General features: G+C 57.9%; 1 protein-coding gene across 5 annotated transcripts in view; it reads right to left on the bottom strand.

The window, feature by feature from the left end:
- Positions 1–3664: 3664 nt before the first annotated feature.
- The window catches only part of CXXC5 (CXXC finger protein 5), a 38224-nt gene continuing 22011 nt past the window's right edge, over positions 3665–19877 (bottom strand). For 3 of the 5 annotated variants that reach the window (XM_037397818.1, XM_037397821.1, XM_037397819.1), the window contains exons 2-3: positions 9626–10675; positions 3665–4680 (exon numbers count right to left, since the gene is read on the bottom strand). In XM_037397818.1, coding sequence (XP_037253715.1) covers positions 4636–4680; positions 9626–10411 — 831 coding nt within the window. In that variant the 5' untranslated portion in view covers positions 10412–10675 and the 3' untranslated portion in view covers positions 3665–4635. Of the gene's footprint in view, positions 4681–9541; positions 10676–18086; positions 18098–19877 lie in introns of those variants that run through there. The other 2 variants (XM_037397820.1, XR_005105789.1) reach the window with 2 other exon arrangements.

The raw sequence follows: 19877 nt of genomic DNA, 5'->3' as shown, positions 1-19877 counted from the left end.
CCAAGCTGCTATCAGCTCGGCACCAGGACACTCTGGGGAGCATCCACACGTGGCCCAGCTGTGCAGGGGATGCTAGATGTCTCTAATGCCTGGCATGGGAGCTGGCCAGACCCTGCCTTGGCCTCATGGTCCCCCCAGGCTGTGCAGCGTCCCTATCAAGCAACCCTGAGCAGATTCCATCACCCCAACCCGCTACCACGCTCTTGCCGTCAGGATGAACCACTGTAGCACCTAGCAGCAACCAGGACTCCATGCTCATTGGAAGTTCCCATCCCACCACCAAGGATGTTGCAGCCCCCCTTGCCAAGACCCCAGCTCCTCACTGTCCCACCAGCCCCTCCGCCATAGGTCAGAGCCCCTGTGGGAAGCGTGGCTGCCCAGCAGCGGGAGCAGGCTGCTGGCTGGGAGGTCACGCCTGGCCAGCGGCACTCGCGGCAAGCCTGCCATCCGGCTCAGCTGAAGCACATTTTGTTCGGCACTTCCTGCATCCTGCCCCATCCCCGCGCCGGGGAACGGGTCAGCCCAGGGTCAGGCTGCTAATTGCAGCCCAGAGGACAGCGGGACAAGGCAGCTGCCAGCCCACCCCACCAGGCTGTGACACAACACAGCAGAAGCAGTGGGTTCTGCTGCAGAGAGGGATGGAAGACACCTTGAAGCCAAGCCCAGCACCCCTCAACATGCTGGGATTCCCCTGTGGCAGGACAGGACATGCCTCTGGTACCAGCACAGAGGTTGCAGCTCCTGCCATGAGCTCCGCTGCAGCTCATCCTGGACTCTGGGCTGTGGATACTGTCTTCTGAATCAGGCCAGTTCCACCACACAAACCACCACTGGCATCGCCGCTGTGCCGCTGCACCAGCCCCACACCAGGGTCTGTCCTCTCCTGTCATAACTTGCTGGCACGTTCCCATGCAGAGCTACCAAGGCCAAGCAGAGATTCAGACATGGCTGTGCCCTCTGTGACAGCATGCCCTAGGGCCAGAGGCAGGTTTTGTTGCCCTTCTGCTAACTTTGTTTAATGAGGACATTAATTAAGAGCAACCTCAGGCCAGCCCTTTTGGTAGCACCCAGGGTTCTCTCTCAGTGCCATGTTGAGCTCATTATCATCACCCCATGCCCCCTGTGACACCTGGCTGCCCGTGGCCACCCTGGCTGGGGACAGCAGCCCTGGCAGGTGCCACTTCTCCACCAGCAGCTGGGCAGGCAGTAGGGACAGCCCAGCACAGGGGCTGTGCCCAACAGTGGCACTGCAGTTGATCGTGGTAGAGAGGATGGAGAGAAGGATGGACTTCACCTTCAGGGAATGCCTGAGGTCCTGCCTGCCTGGGCAAGAGCTCATTAGGTAGGGCTTGTTGGTAAGGTGTGTCCCCACCTACACAACCCTGGGAGGCACAGGTGCAGCCCAGAATGGGGGTGAGCTAGAAGTACTGTGGAGGGGCCACCTCGCAGCCCCAGCACCCCATCTCCCACCTCCCCACCACCCCATCCCACTCACAGGTAGGGTTTGAATCCCACCCTCTCTGGTTCCTTCCTTTCTCCCAATCCTGTTTACCCCTCTGGGGAAGCCCTGGCTCTCCTTGACCCCTGCTAATGCCCACGTCCTCCCTGCAAGCACCACACGCCCCACTATCACTCCCCTCCCCTGCCGGTGCCCACCTTCCCTGCTAATGCCCATGGTCCACGCAGGAGCCCACAGTCCCTGCCATTGCCCTTGGTCCCTGCTGATGCCCAGGCTGGAGGAGCATGCAGGCACTGGCAGCACTGTGCTTGGGGTGGTAGTGAAGGCAGGGGCTGTGGCAGGGCATGGCTTCTGACCCTGTCTGTACAGGCAGCAGCACCGCGCTCAGCAGCCGCACATCCCTGCCCACAGGGGCTGGGTGCTGCCCCATGCTGCTCCTGGGAGCATTTGGGCTGCCACAATGTGCCGAGCAGATGTGATGCCCATGGGGGTGATGGGGGACACATGCCCTGTGCCTTGTGGCTTCCCGGGGGAAAAGCAGAGTTGGGGACACTGCTGTCCCTTGAGGGAACAGACAGCAGAGAAGCAGTGTGGCACAGCAGGGTTTGCCATGTCTGCAGTTGCCCCGATGGCACTTCACCAAGCACCAGCCTGTACCAACAGCAGCCCCTCATGCTGCACACACAGCGTCCAGCACAGCCCTGTTGGGGGTGACGTGGCCAGACTGGGGGTAACAGCCCTGTGGGGGCTGGTGGGATGAAGCAGCACCCCGCCATGCAGCTCCTGCAGGGTGTTGGGGCTGGAAAGCCCTGGGGAGGGGGTCTGTGTGCCACTCCCCAGGACGCTCTCCCAGTGTGGGTCAGGGGCTGCTTCCCCCCCAGGTGCCAGTACTGTGTGTTCACACAGCCCCAACCATTAGCCACAGTCATAAAAATACCAGCCAGACTCCTTTTTCCCATAACACCCCCCCACCGCCACATTCCTGCTAAGTGATTTCGGCTGTTGCCTGAGCAGCACAAACTGGGAACCAGCTCCCCACAGCCCCTTGCCAGTGCCACCCGTCGGTGCACAGGCTGGGCATGACACACACCAGAGCACTCCTGGGGTGTGAGCAGGGTCCACCCGTCCCTGCAGGCCTTGAGCTTTGTCCTTCACCATGCTGGCCCAGCTGCACCACCATCGCTGTGAGCTCCAGTCGCTCCCACAAGCACCACCGGGCTTGGCCGCTGGCATGTCCCAGGTGCCCAGGCCAGGTTCCAAATGCCCAGGAGCCACTGGGGCGGGTGGGTGTGAGGCTGCTGCAAAAGGCATTTTGGGGTGGTTTTCCCCAAGGACTTTCTGCTCAGTCCTGGCAGGTCGCTGCCCAGCAGGGACGGAGCCCACGCACCGCCGTCACTCCCCCTCTCCTCCAGGCGCACATCTGGTCAACAGATGCTGGCCCAAACGCTGGCTGGAGCCAGGGACAAAGGCTCTCGCTACCTCACCGCAGGAAGGCAGAGCTGGCACTGCTGGCTCCAGGCAGATCTGCCTCTACCCATAAGCTGGGATGGCCTTGCCCATGTGTCCAGAAGCCCCTCGCGGGGGCTGGCAGGGGGCACACAGCCCATATGCCCAGTGCAATGCTGAGCACAGCACCCCTAGCACCAGCCACAACCCCTCCAGCTTGTCCATGGCTGAGCCCATCCAACGTTCCCCCCACCCCAAGTGGCTCCCGCTGACACCACACAGGCACCGGGCCCGGCTGGAAAGCATCGGGCACTCAGCCTGCTGAGCTCACCCACCTTCAGGAGCTTGTTTTGGACTTGTCCTGATAAAATGAGCCTCACCGTGATTCTCAAGGGTGCGTTGTTGATACTGTCTTACCAAAACAAACGGCGACACGCTACCTGGTAAAACTCCCGGCAGGTCAAACTGGGAAATATCCCCAGGAAGAGCTGGGGCTGGCTTAGCCCAGCCGCTGCCAGGATTAACCGTGCGGATTTAGCAGCCGGGGTGACTCCAGCTCAGCACATCACGCTGTCCCACCCGGGCCAGCCGCCGCCATGCTCCGGCACCGGCACCAGCAAGGTCCCCTGCAGTTGGCAGGCAGCAGTGGTGGGACGGGGTACGGGCAGGCAAAGGCTGGCGGGGGGACCAGCTGCCATCGGCACTGGGGGGCCTGGATGGCTGGAAAAAGGGGTGGGAGAGAAATAACAAAGCTGTAAATCATGACACAAAACATGCATTCATTTTATTCACAAAAACAGCCTGGATCGCTAAAACATTACAAACAGCATTTCAATTTAATGATGTAGAGAGAGCTGGGGAGACGGGGATCTGAACAGGAGAGAAATATCACTTTTTGTAACTGCTTCAGCACAGGTCCTGCAGTATTATTTTTATTTTGATTTTAACTTCAGTAAGTTTACAAAAATTACTTCTAGGAGTAAACCGTTGCAATTAGGAGGTTTTTCTGTATGCAGTGTTTCTTGTTCTATATTAATAAACTAACATTGACATTTTTTCTTTTTTGTTTTTAATTATTTTTTCTTTTTTCAAAGACTGCCAGTTGTGTAGCAGTTGTTTTCTTCCACCTTTTATACCGAACCTCTTGCGGGTTAAACTTACATAGGTGAATGGCTAGGAAAAGGGATACTACATCGCTTTAAACATATTCTCATTTATAAACATGAAGTTGAGGCATTCTATAAACTATCCACTCTATTGTATGATGGGAAAGAATCAAATAAAAAGTATAAATGAGGGTGCAATTAAACAACTGTGCTAAATTACAGTAGTGCTTATTAGTAACTAGATTTTAAAAGGTTACTGTAAATTTACATTCCCTACACAAGTACTGCATCTTTCACACATAAACAACATCAACACCAAAACACAGAAAGAAACTGATTGTCCATACTCTGTCTATTAAGTCTTGGTACTTTACAGATCCATTGTTTTTTTCTTTTAATTATTTTTATTTGAAAAGCAGTTAAATGTCTGACTAGGACTCGAAGATGTTAAAACGAACGCAAAAAAAAAATTATAAAAACAGGAATGAGATTTGCGAGAAAATATTTTTGGTTCTAAAGAGACACAGGTGCATCCATTCATTTCAGCCAAAAATCCCTTGCCTGAGACAACACAAGCAAGCAGTGACATTGCACTTGGATGACAGAGCTTTGGGATTCCCATTCCTACTGGAACCATCTGAACGCGGCTCCTGTAGGAAGCATCACCTTCTGGAAAGGAAGAGAGACAGGGAGGGGGATAGAAGAAGAAGGGACAAGACGTTAGGTCGGGTCCGGCACAGCCGCGCGGCACCAGGGCTGCATGCCCACACCCCCCGCTCCCACCCCTGCCCTGCATCCTGGTCACTGGCCTCGGGACAGATCCAGCCCAGGCTCAGCATCCCCCGTTGCCGCCACACATCCCAAGGTTTCCAGCCTGCCGGCAAATGCTGGGATGCCAGAAGGAGGGAGACGGGGTCCCCCTGCTGCTGGCCCCCCCTCCCTGGCAGAACAGCTCGGCCATTGTTCCCGCGTCCCCGCGCCACGGCCGGCACAATGGCGGGGCCCCCAACTTCCCCTGCAGCCAGCACCGAGCACAATGGCCGGGCCGCGGTGAGCTGGCACGGCCCAGCACGTCGTGGCCCTCGCTGCCAGCCCCCACCGTCCCTGCCGTGGGTGGGCAGACGCCCAGCGGACAGGAGCCCGGCCAGCAGATGGGTCAGGGAGTGAGCTGGCTGGGCCTGGGGCCACAGGGCCTGGGAGCTGCTCAGGACACATAGGAAGCACCCTGCTGCCACCCAGCCACGCTGAACAACCTTGTCCCCAAGAGAGCGGCACCAGCAAGGACCTCTCAGCGTCTCGCAGGGGAAGAGGGATGAGTCCTACCAGGCTCAATCCCACACATAACAAAGCACCCAACAACAGATGAGACCCCTCTGAAGCCACCTCCAGGAGAAGCGGTGTGGGGCAATAGCCCAAACAGCTCTGCCATCCTCTGGAAGAAGAGCCCAGCATGTTTCCCAGCTGGATGGTGTTGGAAGCCTCTTCAGCATTCATGAGACTGTGGGTGGAGTATGCAAGGGCCACAACGTCTCAATGCCAACAGCCCCCGAGGAAGGCCAAGTTATGCTAGCCAGCACATAGGACATCATCACCAAGAGCACATGCCTCAGAGGGCCCTTGGGCTCCTGCCTCTTCAAACAAGCAAGGGACACCAATGGAAAAGAAGCCACAGGCTGCAGTGATGGGCACAGGGCTGCAGTCTGGGCTGCCACAGGGTGGTGTGGGTGACAGCCAGCCCCAGCCCCACTCCCAGTGTCGGGCCCCTGTGCAGGGCTAGGGACACCCCATGTGTTGTCCCAAGAGTCAAAACCATGCCACAGTCCAGTCCCTAACTCCATGCAGGAGCCAGACGGCTCTCATTGGATCCTTCTCTCTGATCAAGACACTCACCAAACCTCAATGAGTAACCAGGACAGCATCTCCCCCCACACCTGTGGGACGGACCCCAACATGCTCACTTCCATCGGCACCACGAGATAAACATGGGGCTTGCGCAAGGGGAGGGGGGCAAATGGCAATAATGGGCAGGAGCTGGTGGTGCCCAGCTCCTTCTTCCTGCTTCCAGCCTGTGCCTGGTCCTCTGGGCAAACCCAGCTCGGGCAGTCAGTGAGCAAGGAGCTGCAGGCATCACCGCTTCCCCAAAGGTCTCTGCAATATGTAATCAGGCATCTGGGGAAGATACAAGTGCCTCTGGCCGATGATGCACGGGGCTGCGGCACAGCATGCTGCCCACATTGGATGCCGCCCAAGGCACCAGACATGGACCTGGCAGGGCAGAGCATAGCGGACTTGCTAGCAAGGGCCACCAACACAGATACATCATCCCAGGAGAGAGGAGTAAGGGGAGAGGGAGCTCCTAATGGGTCTGGAGGGAGATGTCTGATACAGATCACCTTGAACACCTATGCTCCTTTGTTATTAAAGGAAGATGGACAGCTAGCTCTAATGTGGATGCCCAGGATAGCTCACCCCCTCATCTCCACGATCACAGAATCACAGAATTACCTGAGTTGGAAGGGACCTTCACAGACCATCCAGTCCAACCCCCCTGCTGTGTGCAGCTCTTTCACTAGATCAGGTTCCTCAAAGCCTTGTCCAACCTGACCTTGAACCCTTCCAGCAATGGGGCATCCACAGCTTCTCTGGGCGTCGTGTTCAGTGCCTCACTGCCCACATCATAAAGCATTTTTTCCTTATGTCCAACCTAACCCTGCCCTCTTCCAGTTTAAAACTGCTGCCCCTTGTCCTGTCATGATGGCCTTGGTGAGAAGTCTCTTGTCTGTGAGACCCATGTGAGGGTGGCAGTGACCCTCACACCAGCACTAGCTGAGGCACCAAGGCACTTCACCAAGGCTTCTCAGGACGGAGAATACCTCTGCTCAGTCATATCCTGACTATCTGTGGCCTTTATGTGACCTACAGCTCCAGAGACAAGCCCAGGGTGACCTGCCCAGGCATGGCCACCAGCCCTCATGGCATTACCTGGGGTTGCTGGGACTGGCAGAGCCCGGAGGGGCCTGGTCAGTGCAGGGACATGCTGCTGCCTGCTCCAAGCATCCACCTTGCCTCACTGGTCTTAGAGCCTCAGCCAGCCACCACTGGGACACCAGCAGCAACCGGTTATTCGGGCTCTGTAGATGTGCAGATAAAGCTTAACGGCGGCAGAGGGATTTAGCCCGTTTTTTTATGCCACCATAAAGGTTTAATTCTATTTTTTTTACTGCTTGATTTTAGATCAATGTTTAATCACAGCTGCGGCCCCTGTCCAGGCTCTCCAAGGACGCTCCTCTGGATGCACTGGGCTGCCAGACCAGAGCCACTGCTGGCTGCTCTTCTCCGGGGCAATGGCACAACTCCCCCACATGATGCTTCACAAAGCCCTGTGAATTTTTCAGCCCCATATAAAGGGCCACTGACTGGCCGCTCCTGTCCTGGTATTAAGCACTACAGTGTGATGGCACCCCATCAGGACCAGCAGTCCTTGGAGCCGCCAAACTGGCAGCAGCTCTGCATCCTGGCCACCGCCACCTCCAGATAGGTCTCCACCACGAGGCAGGTGCCAGTAGCTGCCTTACGGCTGGCCCAACACAACGCATTGCCAGGGCTGGTTACATAGGGTGAGGTTTAACAACCCAGCCACTGACGCAGGTGACCTTTGGACATCAACCAGGGCCCTAGCATCCCTGTCCCAGCCACACACAGCCACAATCTCGTTCAACCCTACCAAGGTCAACACACGGCGCAAGTGGATACCCTGCGAGAGAGGAAGATCTGCTCTGAAAAGGGGACAGGGATGTCCTGGAGTGACCCACATCTCCCAGGCATCCATCCCCACCAGCACATCTCTTTTCAGCCTCAACACACCCACGGTCGTGCCCAGGAGGGATGGGAACCCATCTCTGGGGGAGCCTAACTCTATCACATGAAGAGTCCTATTTCAGTGGCTCCAGTTTCTCAACCAGCCACAGGATGGGGAAACCAGTCAAGGGGGTGACCGTTTCACAGGCTCCCAGTGCTATTTATCATCCCCAGACCCAGCGCAGTGCTGGGAGAAGGAAGCAACTCCTCCAGCTTCTGCAAGCTCTGAGTCTATTGACCCGCTTTAGGACTCTTTGGAAGAGATGAACTTTTTTTTTTTCTCCCTTTTTCCCTTTTTCCAGATCACTGACTCAGCAAATTAGAACAAGAATATAATTTAGCAATACAGCGGTTTTTGAAAGACACAGTCCCCCTCTCCTCATCCCCACCGCCCAAACAGATTTTTTTTTTCCCCTTCACTATTCATTCAGAGCTGATGCTAATTGAAAAACGTAGAATGTGGCTAAGAAAATGGTCTGTTGTCTCTTTGGGACAGAGGATGGGCAATGCCCTCATGCCAGGATATGCAATCCAGCTGATGCCCGGGTGACTTCTTAGCCTTTGCTGGCTCCAGGGATGCGCTCACTGGCAGGAAGCAGCATGCCAGCACAGCTGACGGTGGGATTGCCTCCCACAAATATCAAACCTGGCCTAAGCACAGCACGTGGGGGACCCAGAAGACAGGTCTTGGCCCAGAGCACCCACAGGGGTGCGGCAAGAAGCAGGCTCTGCCAGAGCAGCGTGCACACACACCACCTCTGCATTGCATCCCAGTGCTGCTGGCACCCAGCCCTCACCCACGCCACACCATGCCACCAGCAGCTGCCCACAGCCCTGCCTGCACTTCAGACCCGTGTGATGACCCAAGTCACCAGACTCGTCCTGTGCTCCCCATGTGAGTATCATACCTCCCTGGCAGAACTGACAAGGTGGCACCCCAACCCAGCAGTAGCTTACAGCAGCTCCCCTCCGAGGCCAAGGGCAACATCCATAGGCAGACTGTGGTGGGCACTGACAGCCCAAGTACCGCCCCAAAGGCTCACATCAGGAGGATCTGGGCATCCTGCTCCTCCAGGTGCCAAAGCAGGCACGCTGCCTGCAGGGACCACAGCTCAGCCACCACTGGAAAACCCAGCTGGTACCTTGTGGACTCATCCTGACCGCCCCAGACATGCTGGCCCAGGGAGACCTGGCATGGCTACAGCATGGGAGACGCTGCTCAGGACACGCTGCAGTTGTTTACCACCCACAGACCGCCGTGCTTCTGCTCAGAGCAAAGGGTGAGCTAAGGGTCTGGGCTCCAGCTGCAACATGGCCACAGGTATCACTATCACCGATTACTCACAATCCAAAAAGCCGCCTCCTGCCTCCCCATCCTCTAACCCGACTGCCAGGTCAGGAGCCACTCCCTGGCTTTGGAAGCTGCAGCCCACTGGGGACAAGGGATGCCAACGCTAAAAGTCAAGCAGAGACCCACTGCTGCCCACGCCTGCAAAGGGGAGAGCTACTCCCCACATGGCCGGGGACCCCAGGGAGAGGCCCCAGCCCTCCCCCCTAAGCCGATCAACTCCAGTGCGTCAAGGAGGGCAGGAACTGGGGGCACAGGGCAGAGCACACATCTCATGGTGACAACTGTTAATGGAAAAGGGAAAAATAAGAAAGTAAGAAGTACCAGGTGTTTTATTATCTAGGGCAAGATCCGAACCCAGGAGTGCAGCCCGAGGAGGGGTTAGGGTGCCTGAGAGGGGCCGGTTACCTCCAGTGCTGCAGAAGGCTTCTTTTTGAGTTCTTCACATTTTCGGAATTTGCAAATCTGGTGGCCAGTTTTGCGATTCCTACAACTGCTGCACTGCTCGCAGTTTATCCGTCTTCGGCAGGGCGGGCACATGCCGCATCTTTTCCGTTTCTTTTTCCCCGAATTGATGGCAGATGCCAACTCATTCTGCATGGGATACTCTGCCAAGCCAGCCATATGGAGCGCGCTCTCTGCCAGAAACACGCCGGCAGGGGTCATAATGAAAAGGCCTGGGTTGATGGGAAAAGCCCCCAGGTAAGGAAAATCAGAGGGGCCGTTCATTGTCTCTGCAGCTGAGACTGCCTCCATGTCAGAGATACCAGTCCCGTGGTCGCTTGCTAGAGGAAGATGCTCCTGTACCACTCTTTTGAGCATTTCTGTCGACTGAGCAAACTGTTGTAGGGCGGTCTGTCCTTCTGAGGAGATCTCCGACACCCGGTCTAATTTGCTCAGCATACTAGAGATGTTTTTGTGCTTTGAGGTAGAATGACTTTTATCCACAGTCGCTTCATTGCCATTAGCTAAGGGGTTGCCTTTCTCTGAATGTTCGCTTACCGAGCTGCTGCTACCAAAGGTGGAATAGTGGGAGAGTGGACGGGACTTCTTAAGACTTTTGTTCAAAGGTTCACTTATTATTCCACTTTTGTTCCTCCTCTCGGAGTTGACAGGGGGTTGAGAGTCATCTTGGTTATTTTTTTCCGTCTCTGGCTTGTTCCCAGTGTCTTGATGGGAGCCCAAATTTGACATGGTGCCCAGAGCACAACAAAACCAAACCCAAAATTAAAAAAAAAAAAAAAAAAAAAAACCAGCCAAACACCAAAACCCCACCCCCAATGCCAAAGCGAAAGACCCCCAAAGCCCTTCTAGTAGCACCAGCCCGCCAGCCACCAGGGAAAGCTCAGACGGGAACGCTCATCAATGGGGCGTCTCCTCTGGCGTCGGCTGCAGAGTACTTCAGGCCGATCTCAGTGCAAAAACATACTCTGCGGCTCTGGTACACAACATGCGGCTCTGGAAGTAGAAAAGAAAAGAGAGTTAGCACTGGCAAGAGCCAACAGGCTTTTCAAAGCAGCTCTTCCTCCCCCTGCCATGAAAGTCTCAGTGCCGCAAACAAAGAAACTCCAGGGAACGGACCTCGGTGGAGATCCGTTCCACTGCTCTTTAAAAGGGTCACCGTCCAGACAGAAATGGGGGGTCACAGGGGAAGTCCTGGCGTGGTAGCAATGGCACTCCAATGCTTAAAGGCTTTCTGTGCCCAGCTCTCCTCCCCCAGGGACTGCAGCCCCAGGGAAGTCACGGGGCTCATCCCCTACTCTGCTCCAGCGACATGCAGCCCCTGTGCCGGATGGGACCGCGGGTGTTCACAGGATGTCCCTGCGCTGGCAGCCAGAGATCGTGCAAGGGGCCCCCAGTCCCCACCCAGCAGTTGCCCGCACCCCCTGGCCAGGTGCCACAGAGGCAGCAGGTTGCAGGGCTGCACCCCAGCTCCCCTGCCCCTCCACATCTGCTGCTCACCCAGCTCAGATCATGCTGAGCCTCTCACCCTTCTCCTCCTTCTCTTCCACCCCTTGGACCCTGGTCCCCAGGCCAGCACTGCACACCAGGCAAGGAAAGGAAGCCACATGGGGAGCTACAGCTTCACCTCCAAACTCCACGAAAGAGATGAAGCGGCATCCCGTTCCAAGCCCCTGCAGTGCCACCTCCAAAGCCCATAGGGAGCTGCAGCATCTGCCTCCAAACCCCTGTGGCATCTACCACCAAACCCCATGGGCAACCACGGTGTCCCCTTCAAACCCCACGGGGAGCCACAACAGCCACCTCCATGCCCCAGTGCTGACCTTTGGCCATGGCCCTGCGTGCCCTGCCTGCATGCCCACCACAGCCACGCAGCCACTCTGGCGGCGGCAGGGGCTTGGCAGCAACAGCAAAAGCCTCCTCTCAGCACCGTTCCCCGCTGCGGGGACAATGCCACCGTCCCTGGGGCAGCTCTGGGGCAGCTGGGCCCAGTGTGCCTGTGAACACTTGTTGTTGTGAAATTCCTCCTCCTCCCCTCCCGAGCACACATGCACGCACGCACAGGCACCGCCAGAGTAATCAGGCTTTAGAGGAGAAAAGCTGCAGGGCTTAGCAGAGCAGGAACCCACGTCCCCACCCCAGCAGCAGCTGGGGGAGGGCAGCACCAGGAGGAGGCCACTCGCCTACCCCACCCTCTACCCTAGCTATCCCGCCAGCTTCCCCTCTGGAGCCTGGGCAAGGATGTGGCCATGTGCAGAAAGCCCTGCTGGGACCCTTGCTCCTGCCCAGGGGTGATGCAGCAGAGTGAGGGGCATCCCTGCACCACTTGCACCCTGCTCATCCATCACCCTTCGTGTCCCCTTCACCACAGCCGAGCTGCAACGCAACCCCCGCAACCCTGCTACAGCCCAGGCCCTTCCCTACGGACACAGTTCTGCAGCTGAGCTGCAGGCATCACCATTAAAACGCTGACAGGGGCAAGGTCACCGCGCCAAGCACCACGGTACTGGCAGACGAAGGCAGCCGTCTCACCCCAGTGCCAGAGCTGGCTTGCCTGCGGAGAAGCCCCCCCACCCTCACACTAAAAACCGCTTGCTTCAGCTGATTTAAGATGCAGCGCGGATCGATGCAGGGCTTGAGTTCCAGCCTGGAGCTGGCCAGGCCATGTGGAGAGGGAGGGCTGTGGCAGCAGGAAGCAGCCCTTCCCCAGGCACTGCGCTGCGCTCTGGGCAGGGGGATGCCAGGGGGCGGCGAGGCTGGGGTGCCCCCAAAATGGGTGCTGGGAGCGTGGGTGAGCTGCTGCCGTGCGGCTGGGGCTCCCATCCCCGTCTGCCAGGGAGGTGGGGTCCCATCCCTGGAGGCGTTAGGATGGGTCACACCTTAACGTCGAAAGCAACGGGTGCTGGGGCCGGAGCAGGGAGCGGAGCAGGAAAAGCACCGGACAGGAGGATATGAGATAAAGCCACGCGGCAGTGTTATCTTGCGCCTGCCCGCAGCTGCCTTTCCTGCGGCCCTGCGCCTCTTCCGCCCGCGGTGCCGCAGCCCGCTCAGCGTGGGAGCCCAGTGCCAGGACGGATCTGCCCAGGATTTACCAGCCTGCCTGCTTGCCTGGCAGCACCACAACCACCGAGCTGTGGTGCTGCTGTAGCATTTACCGGGGCTCTCCAGGGGCACGTCCCACATCACTCAGAAAAAAATTCCAAGTCGTGCCCACGTGGATCTTGCTGCCACGCCGAGGGGTCCCCCTTACCCCATGGCACAGGGCAGCAGGGTCCAGGTGCTCAAGTGGGGAAGACATGGGATGGAGGCATGCCATGGTCGCCATCTCCATCACTTCACATCTTCCTCCACAGTCAGCCTTTCCCAGTTGGCACTAGCAGGCAGCTGCCCGCCAGTCCCACCCTGCTGCATAAACTGGGTGCCAACAGCTCCAAGCCCCCACCAGTCGCAGCCTCCTCCGACTGGGGCTGACGGCTGCAGAGCCTGGAGCACGGGCTCCCCAAGCACCCACTGCCGCAGCAGGTGACCCTGCAGGACGAAGCCAGCCCAGCCCACCAGATGCAGGTCCTCTGCTGCCTGTGGGGACAAGGGGCACACCGCCATGTCCCCTCCCAGCCCCAGTGACGCAAGACGGTGCTCAGCTGCTGGCACAGGGTGCTACGCTGAGCTGTGCTGAGCCATGCCGAGCTGTGCCGAGCCATGCTGAGTGGCGCCACCGCACAATCCCACCATTGTCCTGGCTGCTGCTCTGCCTCCGCCAGCTCCCGCCATCTGCAACGGCCCGGCGCTGCCCTCCAGCCCCCCAGGGCCGCACTCCTCCGCAGCGGCAGGCACCGGGCACCACTGCCATGCCAGGTGGCACGGGCCAGTCCCCCCTCCAGGGACCCCAGGACTGTGGGGTGCCTGGCTAATTTGCACGAAGGGGATGTCTCCCTCACAGCCCAACACTGCAGGACCACCCAGCGCAGCAGACATCTCAGCTGCTCCTCGCCAGCCTCTGCCCAGGCAGGTTGTTAACTGCAGCGGGGGGAGGAATTAATGATCTTAATCCCTTCTTTATGATTGACCCCAGCAAAGACCATGAGGGCCCCCCCGTCCCGTTTCTGCCCCTTTTCTGGTCCCCATCCCCCGGGGAAGGCGCCGGGCAGCGTCATCTGGGTCCCTGTCAGAAGGTGCTTAGTCCCAGCCATGGCATTAAGGGGCACGTGATGGGCTCCCTCGCCCGGGTCTTTGCACCGGGCAGCTTAGCAACCTGGAGGGACGCCAAGGTTCAAGGGGACACCACCAAGGTCGGGAGGCCCCAGCCCGCACTCAGGAGCTTCCCAGCCCTTCGCAAGCCCCTGCTCCCCGCCCTCCACAACTTCCCTGCCAAGTACAGCCTGAGCCCAGAGGGTCAGAGAGTGTCCCAGCAGCTCAGCCCAGGGCTTCCCCCCAAAGCTCAGCCCAGCACCACCCCACAGCCCCTCTTCGCTTTGCCCCGGGGCTCCCTCCATCCTGACACACAGGCTGACCTCATAGGACCGTGCTGTAATAGTCCTAGCAGCGCCAGGAAAAATAAAGGTTGCAAAAGGATCTCTGGTAGTTCAGCATCCAGAGAAACCATCACCAGCTGATGGACTAAGAGTATCCCTGATTGCGGGCACCATTTACCGTCAGACGGGAGCAGGAGAGGAGCTTTGCTTCTCACAAAAAAATGACAAGCTGCGATTTCCAGCCCGCTCCCCTGTGTTATTTCACTGCATCGCTGGAAAGCCATCAGCTCCTGCGATGTAAAAAGTCTTCGTCTTCAAGAAAGAACTTCTGCTTTCCTTTAATTTTAAATAAATCAACCTCCTCCTGGAAAAGCTGCCAGTTGGTCAGCCGTGCCGTCAGCCGTGCACAGACACGGCTGTAAAGAGAGAAGAAAGCAGCAAAGCCAGAGCCGAGCTGCTCCCGGGCTCCAGAGACAAAGGGAGAATATAAAAATTCGGCTTTTTTCTAATCCCTGGGCGCTGGGTGGGCACTGGGGGCGGTGGCTTTGTCCAGCCGAAGCAGACGGAGGATGAGGACGGAAGGGACCCCGGCATCTTTTCAGCCTTGAGAAAGGCAGTAATTGTCCCCTCCACCAGGTTTTTGTCCCTGCTTCCTTCCCCTCGCCATGCGGCTGTCTGCCCAGAGCAGTGCCCACCTCCCTAGCAAAGCCCTGGTGATGGACGGACAAACGGATGGACAAATGGACAGACTCAGCTGCACCACAGGCAGCCCTAAGGAGGACATCCACCACTATCACTTGCCCCTCTCCAAGGCATCCCAAGAAGGATGTAGGTTGAGGGATGCTGCAGCTGAAGGCACCATCCCAGCTAGAGCTACTGCTCCAGAGGCCGTGCTCCCCAGCCACCCTGGCCAACAGTCATGGACAAAACCGAGGGATAGGCAGGACTCCGGAGCCATGGGTGGTGGGAGCAATGCATGGGGCATCCTAAGACACCCTTGAGGCTCCTGGTGTCTGAAACACACCCTAGGATGAGCAAAGCCAGCAGGTAGAACAGGACCACCACCCTGTAGCACCCTGTAGGGTCAGAGGGTCTAGCTGCAACCCAGGTCAAAGGTTCAGGAGAACAAGCACCACCAGAAGAAGATTCAAAGCTCCTCCAATCCCAGCACCACAACACCTGACTCAGCTCCCAGGTACTCAATTTCCACAGCAGTCAGACCTGCTGGTCTTTCCACCAGGTGACACAGGTCAACTGAAAGCCAGCAGTGACGTCTCATCACAGCCTCATCGACCACAAGTCAGGCAGCAGGCACCAGACCGAAGGGCTACTGGACCTCTCCAACCACACTAGGAAGCACCATCAAGTCTTGAGCTTCCAGGGACTCAGCCAGGGAAGAACTGGCCACTGGGACTGCTGGCAGGGCAGAGACCCATGGCACCATCACCTCTGGGCTGCTGCTTCTATGAAAGCCACATGGGGAAATGAGGTGAATGAAGAGAGAAATCAAGCTGTGATCTCCCAAGGCTGAACATCCCTCTGGGACACCCATTCAGGAAGAACGCTGTGCCTGGTAACCAGGCACCCTGAGGCAAAGGATGTCCTTCATTTTGTTGTTTGCAAGCCATTGCCTCCATCAACCCAACAGCCTCCAAGCTCTGCTCTTCCAGTTCATCCTCCGAAAAACTGGTCCAGCCAGATCGACTCCTGGATGCACCATGGAAGTCACCATCGCCCACCAAATTTTATCCAGACATCAGGAGAGGACACCAAGGCCTGGTAGAGGTTTGAGTGGTGTTATAAATGCTAAGCCTCGCCCTGGGTGTTTGCAGGTTAACAAGCCAGAGGTACGACGGACTGCCAGATGGGCAACTCGCGTGGATATAGTTCATCTCCCGTGCTCCAGGACATCCTTCGAAGGGCCAGTTGTGGCAGCCACTCTGCTCATCTCTGCTGCTGAGGTGGCACTGAGGGATGTTAAGAAGCCAACTCCTGAATTAAAAAGGCTATGGAAGATTAAATCCAGCATCTGGAGTTAGCCCTGGAAGCAGATGGCAAATCATCATGGTGCACAGAGTGGCTTTCACCCGTCTCTTCCTTGCAGGCAGCCGCTCTGCTGTGGTGATGCCTCCCAAGAGCAGCCCTGGATGCACGCACAGCCCAGCCACCAAGGGCCAGACACGTGCCCTGCCAAGCACACCCTCCAGGCACGGTGAGGTGAGGCCATGCCACTGTCCTGCAGGTGCCCAGCTGAGCAGGCAGGAGGTGATGTCACCTCGCCAGGTGGGCTCCCTATGCTAGCGCTCCATCCAAGACATATTTTTCCCCCACTGGTGGTGGGTTTCCCCACATAACCCCATGGCTGCAGTGGGCTGCCCAATGCACTGGCACACAATCCTGGTATGGCACAGCCATGCAGGGATGCCCAGCTTGTACCCAAGAAAGGCAGAAACGATCACCAACACGCCCTGGACTTCCAAGGAGGTTACCACTGCGGAGAGGACAAGGATGTCCCCAGGGACACTGCTGCTTCCATGCCCATCCTTGAACCTCACCCTGCGGCCAGCCCCGAGCACACCACGCCACCCTGGTGAGCTGCGGTGCCAGCACAGCCAGAGCCACCGCTGCAGGGACCGACCTGCGCCCAGGGCAGCCCCACACCGCCCGGCCGGGAAACGTGGCTGCGTCCTGCCTCCGCAGGGTGGTGGTTACGGATTAAGGAGTCTTAAATGTCAGACGACCAGGCGCTCCCTGGAAATCCACTTATCTCCGCTGCCACTCGGAGCGGCCAGAGCCGGGCGGTTATGGAGATAACGCGATTTGAAGCGTCCACCCGAGCATTGCAGGGCTGCGGGTGCCCTGCGGACAACACCAAGCACCTCCTCCCCTCCTCCGCTCACCCAGCTGCTACCCAGAGAGCCGGGTGACGGCCACACTGCTCAGCCTGGGGGCTGCACCCACCTGCACGACCCCCCCCTTCCCCAGTTCGGGGGGATGAGGGAGTCTTGGCAGCCTCACTTCCGCGGCGCTCATCCATTTCTCCCCCCAGTGCCAAAGCTGCACCAATTTGCTGCCCAAATCCTAAAATGACTGTAACTAAAACCTACCAGATTGAGCCTCGGGAAGGCCCCCCCCCTGGCTTGTGCCCCCCCTCCAAATGGGATTGAACAGATCCAAGCTCGCACGAGCCCAGCTCACAGCCAAGCAGCAGCTGACATTCACGCGCCATGGCACGGCTCTCTGCTGCTCGCCCACTCCCCCCAGCTTGGCATCGCCTTGCCTAACATTGCCATTCTGGAGATGTGGCATCACTCCCAGCCCAGCAAGAACCCCGTGCCCTCTGCAAAGCCCTCCCAGACCCTCCTGGAGGGACCCCCAGCTCTTTGGTCCAGCTAGTCCCCAGTGTTCCCTCCCTCAAGGCAGGTCTCCAAGGTGATGTCACGGCTCTGAAGTTCAGAAGACCAGGCTGAATGACCCTAGGGTGTTGGGGCCAGGTGGGTAGGGGGCAGGTACTGCCCAGGGGCAGATGCCAGCAAAAACGGGCATCCTGGCAGAAGCCCCAAGAGCCACCACAAGGGGCTGCAGGATCCCAGACAAGGCTTCGCCCCCAGCAGGCCCGCACACAGCCCACCAAGGCCAAGCTAAGACGTGTGAATTGTTCCTGTTAACAGATGGAGCGATTACAGCATAAATTACTTGGGGTCTAACCAATAACCAGGTCACAGAGAGACTGATCAGCAGGCACAGAGCTCCAAGAAGTTAATTAAAAATAAGAAAAAAGTTGTAGGCACTGTCACATGGGAATATTTGATGGTGAAGAGCCCCAAATCCATCAGTGCCACTTCCAGTGGTGCCCAAGTCCGTAAGTGCCACCTCTAAGAGCAGCCCCAGCCTGGAGAGGTCCCCTTGTGCTCCCTACTCTCTCAAAACATCACCCCTCCACATCCCACTAGGCAGCTCCGTGGTGGCACAGCACAAACCAAGGGTCTGCTCCAGATCCCAGGAGAGCTGGCGGTGGGAAAGGCCAATTCACCCATGCCAGCACCTGTGTCACTGTCACCACTGGTGGGCAAGAAGCATGCTGGCAGCAGAAGCACACACTCGAGAGAGCACCGGAGCCAGCTCAGTGCATTTGAGTTTGGTCATTAATGAGTGGTGGGGAATTTAGTCATAAGACCTCCAGGGTGGCAGGTCAAGGCTAACACCTCAGTGCCTGCACCCCATGGACAAAGACAGTGCAGGGAAGCAGGGCAGGAGATGCACAAGCAAGGGTGCAGTGAGCATGCAGCCCAGCCAGCCACCGCTCTGCAGTCTCAAGAAGACATTGGCATCCAGAAGGCATCTCTGCTGCTGACACCAGAAACACCCTGGAGGGCTGCGTCCCTGCTGCCTATGTGCCAGTGGAATTAAGGCATGCAATTCTACCCAAGCCTCCAGCGAGCACCCACTCCTCAGGGCGACTGCTTTGGAGGAATTGCTTTTACTGCCAGAAAGGCGGTGGCACCATCGGAAAGCCATCCGGGTCCGCCAATGACAGCTATTGACAGATGTCTAAGAGGACGGCAAATAATCCCGTCTTCCTCTGGGAGGATTCGGGTCGCCCTCGCCCTCACTGGGGGTTTATCCATTGTCTGGATCTGCCGGCAGTTGTTATTTTTGATCAGCAATGCATTTTCCTTGGCCTTGCTGGCAGGAGGGAAATAGGAGGAAGAAGAGAAAGGGGCTTGGCAGAGGGAAGAAGACCAGCTCAGCTTTGGGAGGGGGCAGTGGTGCACCCTGTAGACCTTAGGGAGTCCAGGTCGGTCTCCTTTCAGCCCCACAGCCTTGCTCAGCACAGACAAAACTTGCCGCAGCGATGGGGCTGGCCAGCCCACACATCACAGCCTCCCGTGCTGCCCAGGGGAATCCCTCCCAGTAAACTCCATAAGCCCAGTGGACCAGTGAGGCTTGAGAGGTTTTGGGGGGCAGGCCTTGCTGCCCAGCTGTCAGCACCCTCCTGCGCAGGCAGCAGTCAGGGTCACCTCCAGCAGCAAAAGAAAGCACAGGGCAGCTCTGACAGGGATGAGAAAACCCTGCCCGCTGCCAGCACCATCCCAAGCCCTGCCTGCAGACCCTCACATGCCTCAGGTCCATCCCGACGGGCCAAAAAAAGGCTGGGGAGCCTCATGAAGGCAGGTCTCTGACCTGCCCTGACCCCCACCAGGCTGTGGACCCCCTTCCCTCATGCTTCATCCCCAGCACTGCAGCTTCCCAGCAGGCACGCCCTGCTGGCAGATCCCGTCCTCCCCAATGGCTCAGGCTCGCCAGTGCTGCAGGATGCAGCTCAGCCAGCTGCCAGGATCCACACCCATCCCTCCAAGCCGGGTACAGCAGGAGGTGCGGGCAGAGCCGGGTAAGAGGCATCCAAGAGCTCCTAGGTTGAAGACACACAGCCATGCCCCAAGTCTTTGCGCCTCTCCTCGCCTCCCCGGCAGTGCCTCAGGGAGCATCCCCGCTCGCCAGCAACGCAGGGCTCACCAGCCTCCTGTGCATCACCTTTCCACCACCGCCTGGGCTGCCTGCGAAATATGAAGACAATAAAAAGCTGCCTCCCTGCTCGGTGGGCTTTTTCTCCTGCAAGAGATGGAGGGCACACCACACAAAACCACCTCTCCCGAGCTTTCCCCGTGCTCAGCGGCACTTGTCATTCAAGCAAACCCCATGGCCTTTAAGCTGCCAAGGTACCA

This window comes from Falco rusticolus, chromosome 8 (assembly GCF_015220075.1).
Source record: "Falco rusticolus isolate bFalRus1 chromosome 8, bFalRus1.pri, whole genome shotgun sequence".
Taxonomy (NCBI): domain Eukaryota; kingdom Metazoa; phylum Chordata; class Aves; order Falconiformes; family Falconidae; genus Falco; species Falco rusticolus.
The sequence above is the reverse complement of the archived record's forward strand: the minus strand, read 5'-3'. Positions and strand labels throughout refer to the sequence as shown.